This window comes from Corythoichthys intestinalis, chromosome 22, assembly GCF_030265065.1.
Source record: "Corythoichthys intestinalis isolate RoL2023-P3 chromosome 22, ASM3026506v1, whole genome shotgun sequence".
Taxonomy (NCBI): domain Eukaryota; kingdom Metazoa; phylum Chordata; class Actinopteri; order Syngnathiformes; family Syngnathidae; genus Corythoichthys; species Corythoichthys intestinalis.
In genome coordinates this window covers 31,804,657-31,824,522 of record NC_080416.1, presented here as the reverse complement: position 1 = coordinate 31,824,522, position 19,866 = coordinate 31,804,657, and the positions used below count along the sequence as shown (strand labels likewise).

Here is a 19,866-nt window from a genome sequence, read left to right as displayed (position 1 = left end):
CTAAACGATTTATCGATTCTTAAAATAGTTGTCAGTTAGTCATGTTAGCCCTAGCTGCCAGTTATTCACAGTGCACACACCGACAGACAACATTTTGGTTTCACACAGTCCCTGAGTCTGCCCGGAAGCAGAGCTGCCTGCACCAAAGCCACCATCAGTGACTTAAATAACTGAATTCTAAATTGTTAGGTCCCCATTTTCCCGTATGACACATACCGTAATTTCTGGACTATTGGGCGCCCCTGATTACAAGCCTCACCCAGTACATTTTTAAAGGAAAAAACATTTTGTACATACATAAGCCTCTCCTGCGTATAAGCCGCGTGTGCCCACTAAGTAAAATGAGACATTGACAAAGAAATACAGTTTTCAAACGTTTAATAACACACCTTAACTTTTCGTTCCAAACAGCGCTGGCAAACACGGCAGTTATATAGCAGCGGCACGGAAGTTGCATAGCATCAGCATGGCGGTGCAGCACTAATTGTGCTGCTTAATAAAAACATAAAAGTTTTTGTTAGCAATCTTCATCTTCTTCCTGTGCATTCAAACCATGAAAGTCTTCACCCTCAGTGTCGGATATGAAGACGCTCAGATGCACTTCGCCACGCACGCACCTACTCAGTCTGTCCTTCGCGTCGCCTTTAATGTCTCCCATAATGAGGCATATTCACTCCCAGCCTGTGCCGTTCTCCTCGCAGCAGACTGGCCCCTCAAAGCCCAATGGTGATGGCGGACTCTTTCACAGCGCTTCACGATGCTAGGCTCCCCCAAAGCTGCTCTTCGCATTCAGCGAGTCTTGGCAAACGATCTCTCGCCACTCGTCATCAAAGCGTCCCATACAACTCGGATGGCCAATTTAATTTCTTCTAGCATTTCCCATGATGCAGGTCTGCCAATTCTACTCATGCACAAAGACGAGGGTTCACCACCTCTATTCATGCACAATGTACAAAGTTAAACTACTGGTAGTAGTGCAAACTAGCGTCTTCCTCGACACATTTATTCCACGTGTCTCACTCCCACATTCCATGCTTGAGGGCCCCTGGCGGCCGTCAGAAAAATACACAAATTGGCCGCATCATTGCACACGCCGCAGGACCCAAAATGAGAGAAAAAAGTAGTGGCTTATAGTCCGGAAATTACGGTACCTTATTTGCCGCACTATAAGGTGCATCAGAATGTAAGGTGCTCCTTCAATGAATAGCCTATTTTAAAACTGTTTTCATAAATAAGGAACACTGCCTTAAAAGGTGCAGTTGTTGTAGTTGTTGGGGTTGCATTATGCATCCACTAGATAAAGTTGTGTTAAAGGGACAGTCATGCCATGATTAAAACTAATATCGATCCAGATACAGGGTGAGGCAGAGCAACTTGCTTATTTAAATTTGACGCCCTGAAGCGATGGTTGCTCTGTGGATGGTAGGGATTGACTTGTTTGAGAGGGTGGGGCTTAAAGTTTTGTTCTTAAAGTGCGTTATTTATTTTGTGTTGATTTTTCAGGAATCCCAGTGACCAGCATGGAGTGGACGAAGTTGGAACGCTCTTTAGGTGTTGAGGCACTTCTTTTCAAGCGAGCAAAAAAAAAAAAAAGCTTGGATTAAGTTCCTGCACCATAGCTAATTTGTAGGGATGAAATTTCAATTCTTCATGGAGGATTCGTCTCATACAGTAGTACGACCAGACAACCCAAGAGCAGATGCGTGTTTGCGGGCAGACCGTCGGGGAGATCTCAAAACAGATTGTCTCACCGCGTCAATGTTTTGGGGGAACCTTGCTGTCCGTGGGAGGCCAGGTTTTCCTGAAGATGTTTACCCATGAAACAATTAACTGCTGGCCACGGGGGCAATATTGAAATGTCTACAGAATACACGTTGCGTTGCAACAATTTAGCGACCACTTAAAAAAATGCCTCAACAGCGAAAGCGCGTTCCAATTTCGTCAACTCCATGATGGGCACTGGGATTCCTGAAAAATAAACACAAAATAAATAACGCACGTTAAGAACCAAACTTTAAGCCCCACCTTCTCAAATAAGTCCATCCTTACCATCCTCAAAGCAACCATTGCTTCAGGGCGCCAATTTCAAATAAGCAAGTTGCTCTGCCCCACCATGTATAACATGTATGACATGTATTTTTTTTTTCTTTCATAAAAGTCTTTGAATCATCTTTTGATTTTTATATTTAGCCCATGTATCTGGTATTCTTCTTTAAAAGGGCCTGCAAGTATCCAGACAAGAGGTGGTGTACTCTCAACTTCAGAAGGGCCTGATGGATCACTTCACCACCGACAACAGCTCCATCATCAGTCCCCTATGTTTTACTCCCGTGGCTCAGCGTCCTCTTCTTGCATGTCCCCCACCCAGGACTGTTGCCATGATGCCTCCCTGCCCCATCAGTCCCATCGGGTGCAGCAGTCCAAACACAGCCTCCACCATGTGAATAAAATCCTGCGCGCTAAAAAGCTTCAGAGGCAAGCTCGTACAGGAAACAATATGGTGAAAAAGAGGGGCCCTGGGCGTCCCAGGAAGCACCCGCTGCCTTCCCCGCCACCGTCCCCGCCTCCTGCTCTTGAATTAAACCGAACTCGGCACAGAGTGGCATCAGCAGGGGGCAGGGTGTGGGATGGGGATACTGTGAAAGATACCATTGAGGCAGTTGTCAAAGACCAGCGTAGCAAAGGGCAGAAAAGGAAACACTGGGAGAGAGATGATGAAGGTGAAGAAGATGAGGTAGAAGACACTGTGGAGCCAGACGGAGAAGAGAATGTGAGCAACCTGGTGGCAAGGCCTGGACCAGGATCAGGAAGGTGTTGGCTTGCTCAGGAGGACATAAGTCACTTTCCAAGGTAAGTAGACTATTTTAGTTTGCAAACAGACGGATTCCAGTTAAAAATTGACTGAAATCAATGTGAATATTTTAATTTTTCAAGCTAATTAGCCGTTGGCGACTGCGTGTGTTGGTATTTTATAATGAGACCATTCAAGGTTACCTTTAAGCAATGTTTGAGTTTTCGTGCCTGGGCTGCAAGACAAATGTTTTATCTCACCAAGGAAAATATTCCGAAAATTCCATTGGAATTTCACAATTGCACATTGTCATGTATGATATGACTATATCTTCAAAATATAAAAGATAGTAGAGATGTGACAGAAAATTAGGCGCTGAAAACTTGGCCGAAAATAGCTAAAATTGCATTTTCGGTTTTCGGATAAAAGGCCGAACGTTTACCACAGAAAAGTGTGAAGAACCTTAGTCCTAACACGACAGGCTCACTGTCACATTTTTTCCACAATTTCCGTAACAACCGTTTAATCCGGATGGGAGCGACTTTGCTCAGCTTGGTCTCCGATAGAACTCAGCTCACTCGCCTGGCTGTCGATCGATTCCACTTGAAACACAAGAAAACACCAAGTCTTATTTTAAGTAGTAGGAGAGATTGTAATAGCTCTGTAAAGAGCTTTACTAGTTTCGGCGAAATCGGAATAGCTTTTTGTTGTGAACTACAGTTCCAAGCAAACCTACCTCGAGATTTCATTTAGCTTAGCAATTGGAGACGTGAGAACCATTTTTCGAGTGTTCCAAATTTGCTGTTACGTGTGTGTCTATCAAACAGAATGCTATGAGGACACTAGCGTTCACTGCCGCCGAGAACACACCCTCCCAGGGGCGGTTTTAAGGGGGGGGTCACAGGGGCACTGGCCCCCTCTCTAATTTGAATGGACCCTGAAGTGCTTCGGTTCCAATTTTATTACCAAGCATGGCAGTCGGCGAATCTTTCTTTTCTGAAGTGAGAGAGAATGTGATAATGTTGTATCTAGAGCAGTGGTTCTTTACCTGGGTTCGATCAAACCCCAGGGGTTCATTGAGTAAGTCTAAGGGGCTCGGCGAAGGTTAAGACACACAGGGCCCGATTTTCGTACACTGACTAAACTAGTTTTGGACTGGTTTGCCCCAATTCACAGGCTTAATTACATTTCTTTCAACTGCTAGCCCTCTATCTAATGGGAGGAGAAACTGGTTTGCACAGTGGAAGGTTGACCTGCATTTGGCACCAGGACGTATAACAAACAACGACATAAAAAAACATTTGTGTCACATTTTACGCTATGAAATAGTATGTGATGCAAGGATGGAACACTAAAAAGACAACAAAAAAATCATTTTCCAACGTGAAAAGCAACAGCAAAAAGCACAATTTATTTGTAGTATATTTGAATTTTGAAGTAATTTGAATGGGAATTCACTCAGATATTAGATTGCTATAGAGTAGCTATATCATTTTGAATTTGAAAAAAAAAAAGCTTTATTATTTAATTTCGAAGGGGTTCAGCGAATGCTAATATGAAGCTTGTGGGGTTCAGTACCCTTAACAAGGTTGAGAACCACTGATCTAGAGCATGTTAAATATGAACGCTACTTTTGTGTTTAAAATGGCTTTTCAAAAAAGTGATTACATTTATTGTTCCATGTATTGGATCCTTACTTGCACACATTATAATTAAATTGAAATTATTACAAACTTGACTGTTTTTTACCAGTTGTAGTTCTTACCAGATGTTTTTACCGCCTCATGCAGGATAATCTGTGTATTGCCTTGTTGACCAAAACAAACACTGAACAAAGATGGCAACGACACTTGGCCCCTGAGGGTTACACGGGGCCCCTTCTTGGCCCATTTCAGAAAAATCCTCGAACCGTCACCGTATTCTCCCATGGGGTTTCAGAATCGGCACCTTTCAAACTAAATTCTCGAGGCTCGAGTGTTGTAGAACCAATGCCAAGGCAAAGGGGAGGAATCAGAAAATAATTAAATCAAATATTATTATTATTTTTTAAAGAAATAAAAAAATAATTTACAGAATGCATGTGTATTTTTTGGTCTTTCGGTTCTTCGGCCAAGTGTTTCTATTTGGGTTTCAGTTTCGGCCTAGAATTTTGCTTTCGGTACATCCCTAAAATATATAAAATGACATATCGTCATCAGGATCACATATCGCCAATATCGTGATATGAAGGGCAAGAAGTAAAAGTCCAAGTCTGCAGCCCTTATGCATTTACTGGTCACAGTTTACCACACCAGCTATGCTTATAGTGACCTCTAAATATTTTCAAACAATGCTTGGTAGAGGAGAAATGTTTAATCTATATGAATCAGTGGTGGGCATTAAACAAATTGCTTTTACATTGTGTTTGCAAATGCATAAGCTTACATGTACCTCAAAACAGACAATCAGTAATTATAGCAAGTTGTTACATCAAATGTCATTCAAACTCATGGTTTTAAAACGAAACTAAAATGATCACATAACAGCAAACCAAATAGCATAACTAGCAAGTCATGAAATAAATGGAAAAGTAAATGAAGACACACACACACACACACACACTGGGGATATAAATTCCATAACAACCTTTTACTAGAAGTAAATAAAACTTGCACGTAGCCTTAAATTTACAATAGGCAGCAATTGATAATACACAAAAAAATAACTTGAATGGGTATTTGTCCAGAAAATACATCTTAATATTCAGTATACTGGGGACACCCTACAACAATTAATGACACTATCGTGATGTAAATCAGAGGTATAAAATAGAGGTATGGTAATACAGGAATTGTAATAGATTTTCCCCATATCACATACAACTAATTGCACATAGCAAAATGGATTGTATATAATCAGAGGCAAATGTTTTCACAGTCCAATCTAACGAAAGCTTCTTATCCATAATTCCAAAAGCACAACACGGCACCAACATACAGACCACTGTACAGTCAAGCGTTGGAATCTTGAGATCCATTTAAAAACAAAAAATTCTTTAACTGAAACTGGTATCTTTTGTTAAGGTTGGACGAATTATGAATTCAGCAATTTCAAATGCAAGTCAGTATAGATCTACAAACTCTGAAATGTATTTGTCGTGCATCAGTTTAAAACTGATTGCGTTTCATCTCAGTTTTTGCATCACAAAAACCTAAACCTTCAAGAATGTGAAGTATTTATATTCACACTCTACTGTGACTCCAGTCCAAGAATGTTGTCCTCTTGGATTTAGGAACATCTATATACCTTCAAGCAAATGATGGTTCTGTTTCAGCCCAGTGGAGAGTAAGCCAGATGGCCACTGTTCCCCACAACACCAAGAGAACGACAACAGGGAACAAACACCCGCCATACCCATAAGCAGCCCTCGGGAGAAGAGGCCAGCCAGACCTCCAAAGAAAAAGTTCCAGAAGGCTGGACTTTACTCGGACGTGTTCAAAACTGAGGAGTAAGATATTTCATTAAAAAAACAAACATTTTTTTCTTGTTGTTGTAATCACAAGTCACTGCTTGCTAAAGGATGTTTTTTTTAATGCTTTTTGGTTATAGCCCCCGTAGTCAGCTTCTGCAGCTAAAGAAAGAGAAGCTAGAGTATATACCTGGGGAACACGATTATGGATTATTTCCAGCGCCCATACATGTTGGTGAGTTCATATTTTTCTCTCCATATAATAGGCCTGATCAGTAGTTCTAATTTTAGCTTGATTGATTTCTGTGCAAGGAGCGGTTCAGCCTTTTTCTCAAAGGAATTTGGAGCTTACTTTGATATGAACACCAGATAACACATACTCTACCACATTAAAATGCATTTTAATTCCAAGCCATTTATCCTTGAATTATTATTAATAACATTTTGAGGCTTTTTTAAAATTTACTTGCCCTTTTTCACTAAGTTACTATTGTAATACTAGTAATAAGTATATACAACTCCTAGCAAAAAGTCTGGAATCACCAGTCTCGGACGAGCACTCACTCAGACATTTTATCATGTAGAACAAACTCAGATAAAAAGCTTGAAAAAATAATGAATTAGTTCGAAAGTGCAACTCTTTAGCATTCAGAAACACTAAAAGAAATGAATAAAAAACATTGCGGTGGTCAGTAAATGTTACTTTTATAGAGCAAGTGCAGGGAAATATATATGGAATCACTCCATTCTGAGGAAAAAATATGGAATCATGAGAAACGGACAAAGAAATAACAATCAAAACACATCTCTAGTATTTAGTAGCACCACCTCTGGCTTTTATGACAGCTTGAAGTCTCTGAGGCATGGACTTGATGAGTATTCTTCATCAATTTGGTGCCAACTCTCTTTGATTGCAGTTGCCAGATCATCCTCGCAGGGTGGAGCCTTGCTGTGGACCATTTTTTTCAATTTCCATCACAGGTTTTAATAAGATTGAGATCTGAGCTATTTGCAGGCCATGCCATTGACTGTGTGAGTCTTTTTCCAAGGAATGCTTTCACAGTTTTAGCTCTGTGGCATGATGCATTGTCATCTTGGAAAATGACAAACCTATTTTCAATTGAAGTGAAAGAAAGCTGTCTAAAATTTCAATGTAAACTTGTGCATTTATTAAAGATTTAACCACAGCCGTCTCCCCAGTGCCTTTGCCTGACATGCAGCCCCATATCGTCAAGGACTGAGGGAATTTTGATGTTTTCTTCAGGCAGTATCTTTGTAAATCTCACTAGAACAGCACCAAACAAAAGTTCCAGCATCATCGCCTTGTCAAGAATCTGAATTGGACAGTCCCTGATGATATGGGGCTGCACGTCAGGCAAAGGCACTGAGGAGATGGCTGTTGTTGAATCTTCAAAAATTCACAAGTTTGCATTGAAATTTTAGACAGCTTTCTTATCCCTTCAACTGAAAATAGGTTTGTCATTTTCTAAGATGACAATGCATCATGCCACAGAGCTAAAACTGTTAAAGCATTCCTTGGAGAAAAACTCATCCAGTCAATGTCATGGCCGGCATATAGCCCAGATCTCAACCCTATTGAAAACCTGTGGTGGAAATTGAAAAAAAATGGTCCACAACAAGGCTTCGACTTGCAGGGATGATCTGGCAACTGCAATCAAAGAGAGTTGGCACCAAATTGATGAAGAATACTCATTAAGTCCATGCCTCAGAGAGTGCAAGCTGTCATAAAAGCCAGAGGTGGTGCTGCTAAATACTAGAGATGTGTTTTGATTGTTATTTCTTTGTTTTTTTGTCATGATTCCATATTTTTTCTTCAGAATGGAGTGATTCCATATATATTTTCCTGCACTTGCTCTATAAAAGCAAGATTTATTGACCAGCACAATGTGTTTTATTCATTTCTTTTAGTGTTTCTGAATGCTAAAGAGTTGCACTTTTGAACTAATTTCATTAGTTTTTTAAGCTTTTTATCTGAGTTTGTTCTACATGATAAAGTGCCTGAGTGAGTGCTCGTCCGAGACTGGTGATTCCAGACTTTTTGTATTATATCAGGGCAACGTCACTATTTTTTTTTACTATTGCAAAAAATGTACCACATTGTCATGTTTATAATACCTAATAATTATTTTAAATAATTATGTGATATGATATTGATGGGGTTGTGGTGGCTGTTTGGATTATTCCGTGTATTGCAACCCCCCCCTTAAATTACGCCTATGGCTGGCTGTAAACAGTGTGTTTGAAAATCGGGATGTTGACTTGACATCACATTTGATTAGTTGGTAATTTTGTGGTTATCAACTAATCAAAAGTGATGTTAAAAAAAATCATATTCTTGGACATTTGTAAGGTCTTATGATGCTTCTAATAATAAGGAAGAAACAGATTAACTTATTTTTTTCCTCAAGGCCTTATATTTGCTTTGTGTGATATTTCAGGAAAGTATCTGAGACAGAAGCGCATTGATTTCCAATTGCCTTATGATATCCTATGGCTGTGGAAACACGATCAGGTGATTAATCATGATGAGCATCATGAATTTATATACGTTTTTTTTTTGTTTTTTTATCAGCTAACAAAAACTAGCATAGTTGCTTGTTTTGTTTAATGAAGGTCTTAATATTTGTTTGTTTGTTTCAGCTGTACAAAAGGCCTGATGTCCCGCTTTACAAAAAGATCAGATCAAGTAGGTGTCTTACATCGCTCGATGGTTATTTTAGCATTTACAAACATGTAACAACTTCCTCATAATGCAAAAAACACTAATGCATTCTTTGTTTTGTTATAAATAAGGCTGCAACTAACGATAATTATATAATCGATTAATCGGATAAATGTCACATTCATCAATTACCTTCACAATTTAACTTGAATTTGTTTTAGGCATGTTGTAAGTAACAATGAAACCTATTTCCTTCAAAAATAATATTTTATTATAGCTTCCTGACTTAACTTTACTGTTTTAAGTACATAAAACAGGTTAAAGTTTTTTATAAAGGTTCTGAGTACACCATAGACTTCTTGATGTATTGACGGGGCACGGGGCCGTTAAATAGGGGGCCTGCATTGTTGGCGAGGGCGTGAAAGCTGACCGAGTGGAATCACAAACAAAGAGCTTTTTCCGTTGAAAATTCTTGTGAATAAATGCTTGAATCCCTGAGTTCTTTATAGATCTGGACGTAAAACGGTCTTGATTCCTGGTTAAAAGAGAAAAAAACCGTGCAGTTAGTATTTATTTTATGTAAATACGTCGAAGTACAATGCTAGTCTGTTAGTGAATGTAGGTAGCGGCCCGCCTTATGCAAACAGAGCTTTTCTGGTGAAAATTCATGTGAATAAATGCTTAAATCCCCGAATTCTCTATAGATATAGACGTAAAACTGTCTTGATTCTTGGTTAAAAGGGGAAAAAAATGTGCAGTTAGCATTTATTTTACGTAGATATATGGAAGTACAATGCTAGTCTGTTAGTGAATGTAGCTAGCGGCCGCCTTATTATAATAGAGCTTTTCCAGTGAAAATTGTTGTGAATAAATGCTTAAATCCCTGAATTCTTTATAGATACGGACGTAAAACAGTCTCAATTCTTGGTTAAAAGCGAAGAATATAATAATTACCTTGAATCCTCGAACAAATCACTCCTGAGACAATCCTTCCTGTTTATGTGGTACAGCTTTCATACTTTTTCAGCCTAAATCCGGCATTGGATCACTGCATGTGTCGCTGCGACCAACTGTGAATAACTGAAGCGGATTGTGGGATGGCCCCCTACTTGAAGGCGTTGCGCTGTGAAGGTTGAATCTGACCCGTCAATATCATAATGAAGTCCATGGACAATTTACAGTTTGAATGGGAGTTTGTGTTAAAAGGAGACTCTAAGATGTTACATCGATAGTTTGTGCATATAAAAAAAAAAAGCTGAGACAACTTTACTACCTAACAATAGACCCTACTCACATGACGTCACAGCCACGCCTCCGCGCCATATTGTTCGTCAGCTCGTTGGGTTTAAGCATTACCGCTACGTAAATTCCTCCAATTATGGCGTGTTTTTCTGCTCGTTAACATTAATAATCAAAATGGTGAAGGCGTGTGTGGCGGTTGGTTGCAATAACAGAGAAGATAGACGAGAGACTTGAAGTTCTACTCTATTCCGAGAGACCCGGAGAGGAGAGCGAGATGGACTGCTGCAATTCGACAAGAAAACTGGGCACCAAACGATCACTACAGATTATGTAGTAGTCATTTTATACTTGGTAAGATGCATTTAATATATATTTAGAGGGTTTTGGGCTGACAACCACAATTAAGATCATTGCGAGGCTAATCGCCGACAACATACAGTTTCAAATTCAAGATGCATATTTCTTCCACCATCATTATTTTTTAAATAATATTTAGCTGGTACCAAGTGAAAGAAGTTAAACAGGTGTGTCCAAACCTTTTGCAAAGGGGGCCAGATTTGGTGTGGTAAAAATGCTGGGGGCTACCTTGGCTGATTTACATAGAACAATATATTTAAACAAATTTTAGCAAGCCCTTCTGTGTGTCACATTTGCTTTATAATTTTTTAAATTCATAATTTCAACAATCTCGTCTTTGTGGCGCTCTCTTTCGACACTCGGGCTCTTGCTAAATACTGCTCCTGTGAAATTAAACTAGCTTCAAGTTGCTATAATTTCTCGCTGCGTATCTTCCCTGTAATGTCGTACATGTCAGCGTGTCTTGTTTGGTAATATTGCGACACATCGAACTCTTTGAAAACAGCGACTGTCTCTTTGCAAATGAGGCAGACACAGTTTTTGTGTGTTTGATTGAAGAAATAGTCCAATATTCACCTATCCTTGAAGCGTCGGGCATCGCAGTCAACTTTTTTTTTGTTGATTGTCGCCTTTTTAGAAAATTGGAAGTAAAGGGTCACACGGGGTAATGTTGCTTAGAGTGCTGCTCTTAAAGTTTTTCAAACTTTCGCGAGAATAGGCTGATTTTGTGTGGACAAGATAGTTGTAGATATCAGGGTAGCAGATGTCAGGCAGATATATTATATATATATTATATTATATTATATATAATATCGATTTAGGCATCAAATATGGATCTGGCCAATGGATAGACTGAAGCTTTTCCACATAACGCCTTTTATGCAACACATCCAATGAGTTTACAGCGTCTGAAAGCACCGGGGCTTCCATGAATTGCACTATTAACCATTGAGAATACGGATAAACACTGACGGACAATATGGTGGCCGGATACAGCGACACGTCATTCCGTGACGTTGGTGAGTAGGGTCTATAACTCAAGTGCATACATACAAACGGACAAGTAATACACTGATTAACATAATCGTTAACTAGTTTAGCACTCCGCGCGACATAGTAACGTCTCATCAAAAAAGAATACAAACAATTCAATTTGCTTCATTTACACACCTCTGACAGAGTGACACTAAATCTAACAACAAATGACAATCTAACTCTCCACACTTCGTAATACAGTAATATTGATTCAGCAACCCAACCTGAGTGTAACAGTGAACTCCCTCTCTCTTGCTCTAATCACTGGCGTGTGCGCAGCTCACATTGTACACAAACAAGGACCCAAACGGGACTGCTCATAGCTGCTGGCAAAAATCGATTATCAAATTCTTTGGCAACTATTTTTTTAATCGATTAGTAGTAGCAGCCTTAGTTATAAATATTGCATATTTAATATGGATCAATTCAGTTTACACTGTTTGATGTTTTCTGGCCACATACTTGTAAGATTTTATTCAGTAAATGTAAAATTGGGTTCTACTTTTGTCACAGATGTGTATGTTGATGTCAAGCCTTTCTCCGGGTATGAAACAACTACTTGCAACTGTAAGATTCCTGAGAATCGCACTGAAAAAGGATGTCTGGACGACTGCCTTAACAGGTGGAGTGAAATTTTGTCTCGCCAGAAATATAACAAAGCTGTTGTTCACTAACAATTAAAAGACATTGATGATAACAAATATCTTTATTTGCAAATTGGCTGATTTCTACAGGATGAGCTTTGCAGAGTGCTCTCCCAGCACTTGTCCATGTAATGAGCATTGTGACAACCAGCATATCCAGAGGCACGAATGGGTACAGTGTCTGGAGAGATTTCGTGCTGAGGGCAAGGGTTGGGGCATCCGCACCAAGGAGAGTCTCCGTTCCGGGCAATTCATTATCGAGTACCTGGGAGAAGTGGTCAGCGAACATGAGTTCAGGTTTGGATTTTTATCATTTTTATAATAGGCATTGGTAAATTAACTCCTGCTTGTCCTTAATTTTATCTGACGTCATAATGTTTCAGGAGTCGTATGATGCAGCAGTACTTTGCTCACAGTGGCCACTACTGTTTGAATCTGGATAGTGGCATGGTGATCGACAGCTACAGAATGGGCAATGAAGCACGCTTCATTAATCACAGCTGTGAGCCCAACTGTGAGATGCAAAAGTGGTAAGTACCACTGAGTACGGTGGCCGAGAGGTGTCAGGCGAAATGCTAAGTCCAAACACTTTGCAAATAGAAAAAGCACGAACCCTAATTGCAAACGCTTTGCAAAAGAAAAAAGCACGAATGCAAACTGCCACAACACGATCCCCAATTCCTAAAGCGCGATCGCAAATTGGCAAAATAAATAAAAAAGACGGCACTTTGTATATTGCTATATCTGCTTTGTGACCATCTCTAAGGACCTCCGTAAAGTTGCCCCCCCATCAGACGCAAATTTATATAAAAATGGTGTTAATCGTTTGTGCTGCAACGGTTTTGTAGATACAGTATTATGCTTTTATTGAGATATTAATTACGAGTGGGGACGTCACTCGTAGCTTTTTCTTAGCTTAGCTCCGGCAGCTAATGGAGCGTACCAACTCTCTCTATAACAGAGGGGTGTCCTCACAAGGCTAGCACGAACGTAGCGCAAACAAATTCGGGTCCATTTTGCAGTAAATTGGGGGGCTTGAGATATTAATTTCGAGTGATGACGTCCCTCTAGGCCCCCAATTTACTGCAAAATGGTTCCGAAGTGGTGCCATTCGTTTGTGCTATGTTCGTGGTAATTGTTAGGACACCCCTCTGTTATGGTCTGCTCATGGAGCGTACCAACTCTCTCCCTCTGTTATGTTATTTTAATGAAGTGTACCAACTCTCTCAATAACAGAGGGGTGCCCTAACAACTAGCACAAACGAATGGCACCAATTCCGAACCATTTTGCAGTAAATGAGGGGCTTAGAGTGACGTCATTACTCGAAATTAATATCTCAAGCCCCCCAATTTACTGCAAAATGGACCCCAATTTTTTTGTGCTCTGTGCTAGTTGTTAGGACACCCCTCTATTATTGAGAGAGTTGGTACGCTCCATTTGCTGCGGGAGCTAAGCTAAGAAAAAGCTACGAGTGACGTCCCCACTCGAAATTAATATCTCAATAAAAGCATAATACTGTATCTACAAAACCGTTGCAGCACAAACGATTGAGATCATTTTTATATAAATTTGCGTCTGATGGGGTGGGGGGACTTTACGGCGGTCCGTAGAAATGGTCACAAAGTGTCGTGTTTTTTTATTTTTATTTATTTATTTTTTACTTTGGGCCATCGTCTTTGCAATTGTCTTGCGAGCCTTTTGCATTTGTGCTGCGAGCCATTTGCTGTCGTGTTGTGGCAATTGGGGTTCGTACTTTTGCCAATTTGCAATTGCGCTTTAGGAATTGGGGATCGTGTTGTGGCAGTTTGCGTTCGTGCTTTTTTACTTTTGCAAAGCATTTGCAATTGGGCTTCTTGCTTTTTTCTATTTGCAAAGGATTTGGACTTTGCATTTCGCCTGACACCTCACGGCCACCGTAACTGAGGGATTAGTTGGTTTTAAACTAGAAATGTGACTGAAAATTCGGCGGCAAAAACCTTCGGCTGAAAATACCTTAAATTTTCATTTTCTGTTTTTGGTTAAAAGGCCAAAAGTTTACTTTGACAATAACTGTCTTCCACGTGAAAGACATTTATACTAGGTATTTGTGTGTCCTTTTAAATCAAATTTGTCCACTTCTATTCTAAAACCATATTTGTATCGTTTAATTTGATTAGACTGTACGCTATATAAATGTGTGATGTCATTTTCCCCCTGGGATAATTTGTCTTCACTACTTTAATTCACTGCAGTCAATTTGACCATGGGTCCCAGTGCCAGACTTTTAAAGCTGAAATTTGTGTGTTTAGTTGTGGACAGGGTACAACTGTTTTGAGAGTTGACTGTGTCAAGTAGTACTGTCTTCTACCGTACTTGGACCACTCTATAATCTGGGGCACTGTGGTCGTGCATGTTTGTGGAGTAAAGAGTAGCTGGCCTAAAATAAAAGACCTCAAGAGCAATGGAGAGTTTTTAAACTCTCTATAGCCATCAATCTTGTAATCAAGGAAAGCTTACATGCAGCTGGAACTATTTTACAACTTGTGTCCGGACTAGGGCTGCAGCTATTGAATATTTTAGTAATGAAATATTCTGCTGAAAATTTAATCAATTAACAGTGTAATCAGATAAAAACACTTTTTTTAGGTAAAGAGCAATTATAAATATACATGAGAAAACAAGACATTTCACCTAATTTTTAACCATTTTAGATAATCAGTCTTTATTTTAGATTTACATTTTTGAAAACTGCCATCAATTGCATCTCAGATATCACTTGAAAAAACCCCATCTTATTTCTTACCTAAAAATGATATTACGCTTGATAACACACATCACTTAAAAGTTAAGTTTTTTCCACGTTTCAATTGAATTTCCATTTTTGTCAAGCTATTTTTAAGTTAGTCGAAATTGTAAGTCCTGATAGAATTTTGAGTTTTTGCAGCTTTCAAAATACAGTGGCACCTCGACATACGATTGCTTCGACACACGATCGTTTCGACATCCAATGTAAGATTTGACTCGCCATTTGTTTCTACATCCGATGACATGCTTGAAATATGACGAATTATGACAGTGCCGCAGTTTCTTTTTTTTTCACATAAGACGAACACACGGCATATTTTCTTGTGAGAGAAACCAACATGCATTCCAACAATGTTAGTGCAGGTGGTGAAAAAATTAAAAAGAATGGAAATGATTTTTTAAAAAATTTGGCTTAATAATACGGCCTTAGACGGTCTACGATCTCGGCGGTCCTCCTTTGTTCACTAGTCTTTAGAAGTTAAGGTGACAGTTATAATCATTGTAACATCGCCAAAGAAATCGCCAGCTTTGTCAGGTTTTTAATCATTTATTTCAGAACTTGTGCAACACAACATGCCTACTGTCAGCGCAGCTGAACAAGCGAAGTGAAAGTAAAAAGTCCTCCCTCACTCTCACACGCCAGCCACACGGTGTGTTCAGGTACACCACGTAAAAATACATCTGCCACATTAGAACCCGATTCGTTACATTATTTCAGGTAACATTATTACTAGGGCTGTCAAACGATTAAAATTTTTAATCGAGTTAATTACAGCTTAAAAATTAATTATTCGTAATTAATCGCAATTCAAACCATCTGTAAAATATACCATATTTTTCTGTAAATTATCGTTGGAATGGAAAGATAAGACACAAGACGGATATATACATTCAACATACGGTACATAAGTACTGTATTTGTTTATTATAACAATAAATCAACAAGATGACATTAACATTATTAACATTCTCTTTAAGTGATCCATGGATAGAAAGACTTGTAGTTCTTAAAAGATAAATGTTAGTACAAGTTATAGAAATTTTATATTAAAACCCCTCTTAATGTTTTCGTTTTATTAAAATTTGTAAAATTTTCAATCAAAAAATAAACTAGTTGCTCGCCATTGTTGATGTCAATAATTACACCATGCTCACGCATGGTACTAACGCATAAAATCAGTTGGACCCAAGCGCCAGCAGTGGGCACAAAAAAACAAGTAACAAGCGGACATTACACAGTACTGTCCATTTAACCTGTTTGAGCGGGGCATGTGCGTTAATTGCGTCAAATATTTTAACGTGATTAATTAAAAAAATTAATTACCGCCCGTTGACGCGATAATTTTGACAGCCTTAATTATTACTATTATTATTCAAATTTTTATTCATAATTTATTTGTTTTGCTCTGTGTAATTGCTATTTGCAATAGTACCAGCAGTATTTATTAAGGATTTAGTGTAGGTTTTCGGGCTGTGGAACGAATTAATGTTATTATAATGTATTCTTATGGGAAAATCCTGCTCGACATACGACCATTTCGACTTACAAACAAGTTCATGGAACAAATTAACTGGTACCACTGTAAATGTATGATAACTGCTGTGTTGGAGCACATTAGGCACTTAACTAGTTGGTGTTTTATCCGTTAATGACTATTGAGCTAAAATTGACAGTTAGCTTTATTATGTTTTTATTTTACGCCCTCATCACTCTACAGCATTGTGTTTACAGATTAAATAAAGCCTATATGAAAGACATGTTAGCCACGCATAGACAGTAGTCATAATTAATAGAAACCTAGCCCTCCGCAGGGCTAATGTTACATTAGCAAGGTACGGTAACGTTAATCTTATTTATTAGCGCTACGGGTATCGCTCCTCCGCTCTTGGAGTAAATGGGGTGCCCTAGATGGAACGGCAGCATTGAAAACGTGCTGTGGTGTTATGCAAGCGCCTTTGTGTCCAGCTTGAAATGCTCCCACACTTTTGACATTTTCTGCTTTTCCTTGGTGCCTTTCTCTCCGTTTTCGTCGGCTACTTCTTTACCTTTATATTCATGGAAGGTTGAAATCAAATATATCTGCCGCCTCCGTCTCCTTCTTGTAAGCACATGACGTCAGCGCGTTGTGCTGCATTAAAAGTAGTACGGGCTAAACGTCATGCCTAGAGCTGGCTAAATTAAACGATTCCTAGAGCCAGAGAAATTTCCTCGATCAATTTTTAAAATCGAGGTACTCTAATTATTCGAGTAATCGTTTCAGCTCTAGTCCAGACATTTCCCTTTTTTTGCCCTATGACCCAATTTACTTTTTATTCAAAGCACTAGGGCTGCAGCTATCGAATATACTGGACTGTCTCAGAAAATTAGAATACACAATATTCTAATTTTTTGAGACAGTACACAGGACTGTCTCAAAAAATTAGAATATTGTGTATTCTAATTTTCTGAGACAGTCCAGTATCCTAGGTAATTGATTAATCTACCAATTGGTTAGTTCGAATAATCGAGTAATGGAATCACGAACATTTAATGCAATGCAGAATACATTTTTGGATATGTAAAAAACTAAACAAGTGTTGAATAGGAATACAAAATAAAAATCCTGATTGTTTCTTCAAACAATACAGAATTGCACTTTCATTTCATTAGAGCAATAAATGCAATCAAAAATACATTAAAATACCTGATCTTAACCTCAAATGGTATAAAAAAAAAAAACTAAATGCAGATCTAAGTGCAAAAAAAGAACAATTGGCTTACTTGCATAGCAAAGTGCGCTAGCTTAAATGCTATAAAATGCTTAACTTTATAACTTTTTTTTAATTCTCTTAACAAATTGTTCAAGTATATATTCCCACAAAAAAACTGCTAAATATACTTCTAAGCTAAACAACAAATGCATAAACAAACATACCTTATGTTGGTCTTAACAGGGAGCAGCTGGATTCAGTCATGTTAGAAGGGTTACAGCATATTCCCTCGAGGGGGTGTGTATCCACCCAAATCGGTAAAACTAAAATTTGATTAGAAGCTTTTTTCTCCTAATCGAATTACTCCAGATAATCGATTAATCGTTGCAGCACTACTACACATGGTATATTAGATGTAGCTAATTTCTGAAATGTCCTTGCGCTTTATGGTATGCTTTATTTTAATTATGTCGCTATGAGAAAATTACACTCACCCAGTCTTAATATTTGCAGGTCAGTCAATGGGGTGTACAGAATTGGTCTCTTTGCGCTGAAGGACATCAGCAGCGGTACCGAGCTCACCTATGATTACAACTTTCATTCTTTCAATACGGAGGAGCAGGTGATAAATAACTAACGATAAGAGAACTTAATTTGCAGATGTTAATGTTGAAATGTTTTGGGTGATATGCCTACTTTTCAATATTTATATGTTCTATTTTATTGTGGTGTTGTGCTATTGTTTTGTTTTTTTTGCCCGACAGCAAGTGTGCAAGTGTGGCTCAGAGAGTTGCAGGGGTATCATCGGAGGGAAAAGCCAACGTATCAATGGATTGCCTGGCAAGCCGGCTGGCACTCGGCGACTTGGTCGACTCAAGGAGAAACGGAAATCTAAACACCAACTTAAAAAACGAGTAGGTGATACCATTGTGTTGGTCAGCCTTTACAATTAGAGCAAATGATTTCTGGTTTCTTTAAAAGTGCACTAAAGTTTTATTTACTTTTTTAAAATTGTTTTTCATAACCTTGGATGCCACTTTACCAGGTTTGTGGAATAATTTGAGTTGACAGTGCCCAGAGTGTTATTTTTCTAGCTACTTAGTAGATCTTCTTGACATGGGTTTCCGCAAAAGTTGATTTCAAGGGGGGAAAAAGGGACAAAGATGCTACATTTTCTATTTTCTATTGAATAAATTGTCAAACTTTAAAACTGATGCATCTTTCTAGTAGATGGCATACAATACTTGATTGGATTACCGTAATTTTTGGACTATAAGCTGCCACCTGCCAAATATGACACGAAAACGGCATTTGTTCATAGATAAGTCGCACTGAAGTATAAGCCGCAGCTGTCCTCACTGTATATCAGTTTCAAAAAGTGTCACGGTTTAATAAAAATTTTTAAAAAAAATAGAGGAACCAACCATTTGCTACCAAAATCTTCCATTAGAATAGTGTCTACGTTAGCTCAATGGCACTGAAACCAGAGCATTCACAGACAGTCTTTTGGGGGCATTTGCAGGTCACTCCCTGTTCGTTTTAGGGCATTTACAGGTTACTTCCTATTGATTTTGAGTCACTTCCTATTCATTATAGGACATTCTTGAGTCACTTCCTTTTCAGTCACCCAAAATCAACAGAAAGTGCCCATAAATGCCCCAAAAGGAAAATGAAGTGACCGGAAATCAATAGGAAATAACGTGAAATGCCCCAAAATGAACTAATTTCCTGGCATTGGCTGTAACTGACGGCCATAGACGTCCAATCCATTTGAGGTGGGAGGGATGGCAGCGAATTCGACAGAGTTCATTCCCTCCAAGTTCAAATGGATTGGATGTATACTAATGCTAAACCCATTCTAATTCACAGCAGAAGCATGAAAATAGTTGGTTTTTCTGTTTATGAGTTTCGTAGAATATCCTAGAATGATTTCTTGACCCATGTATAGATAAACGTGAGATCGTCGTTATCGCGAGCATCGCAAATCGTATCGTATCATGAGGTTCCCACTCCTAACTATTACAAATCTGAAGAAATAAGTGACATACATACTGTATGCTTTTTGTTGTTTTCAGGAAGAAGAATCAAGTGACAGCAACAAGTTTTACCCTCACCTTATGAAACCTATGTCAAACAGAGAAAGGTACATGCATACATGATTTAATTTTAAAACAATAAACTTGGAAAAAC

General features: G+C 38.7%; 1 protein-coding gene across 2 annotated transcripts in view; it reads left to right on the top strand.

Annotated features, from left to right (window-relative positions):
• Positions 1 to 19,866, top strand: part of ash1l (ash1 (absent, small, or homeotic)-like (Drosophila)) — a 94,697-nt gene that overhangs the window by 47,455 nt on the left and 27,376 nt on the right. For both annotated transcript variants that reach the window (XM_057827215.1, XM_057827216.1), the window contains exons 5-15: positions 2,220 to 2,850; positions 6,105 to 6,278; positions 6,380 to 6,474; positions 8,699 to 8,772; positions 8,901 to 8,946; positions 12,070 to 12,178; positions 12,291 to 12,497; positions 12,584 to 12,730; positions 18,190 to 18,298; positions 18,441 to 18,590; positions 19,752 to 19,819. In XM_057827215.1, the coding sequence (XP_057683198.1) occupies positions 2,220 to 2,850; positions 6,105 to 6,278; positions 6,380 to 6,474; positions 8,699 to 8,772; positions 8,901 to 8,946; positions 12,070 to 12,178; positions 12,291 to 12,497; positions 12,584 to 12,730; positions 18,190 to 18,298; positions 18,441 to 18,590; positions 19,752 to 19,819 (1,810 nt within the window). The remainder of the gene's footprint in view (positions 1 to 2,219; positions 2,851 to 6,104; positions 6,279 to 6,379; positions 6,475 to 8,698; positions 8,773 to 8,900; positions 8,947 to 12,069; positions 12,179 to 12,290; positions 12,498 to 12,583; positions 12,731 to 18,189; positions 18,299 to 18,440; positions 18,591 to 19,751; positions 19,820 to 19,866) is intronic.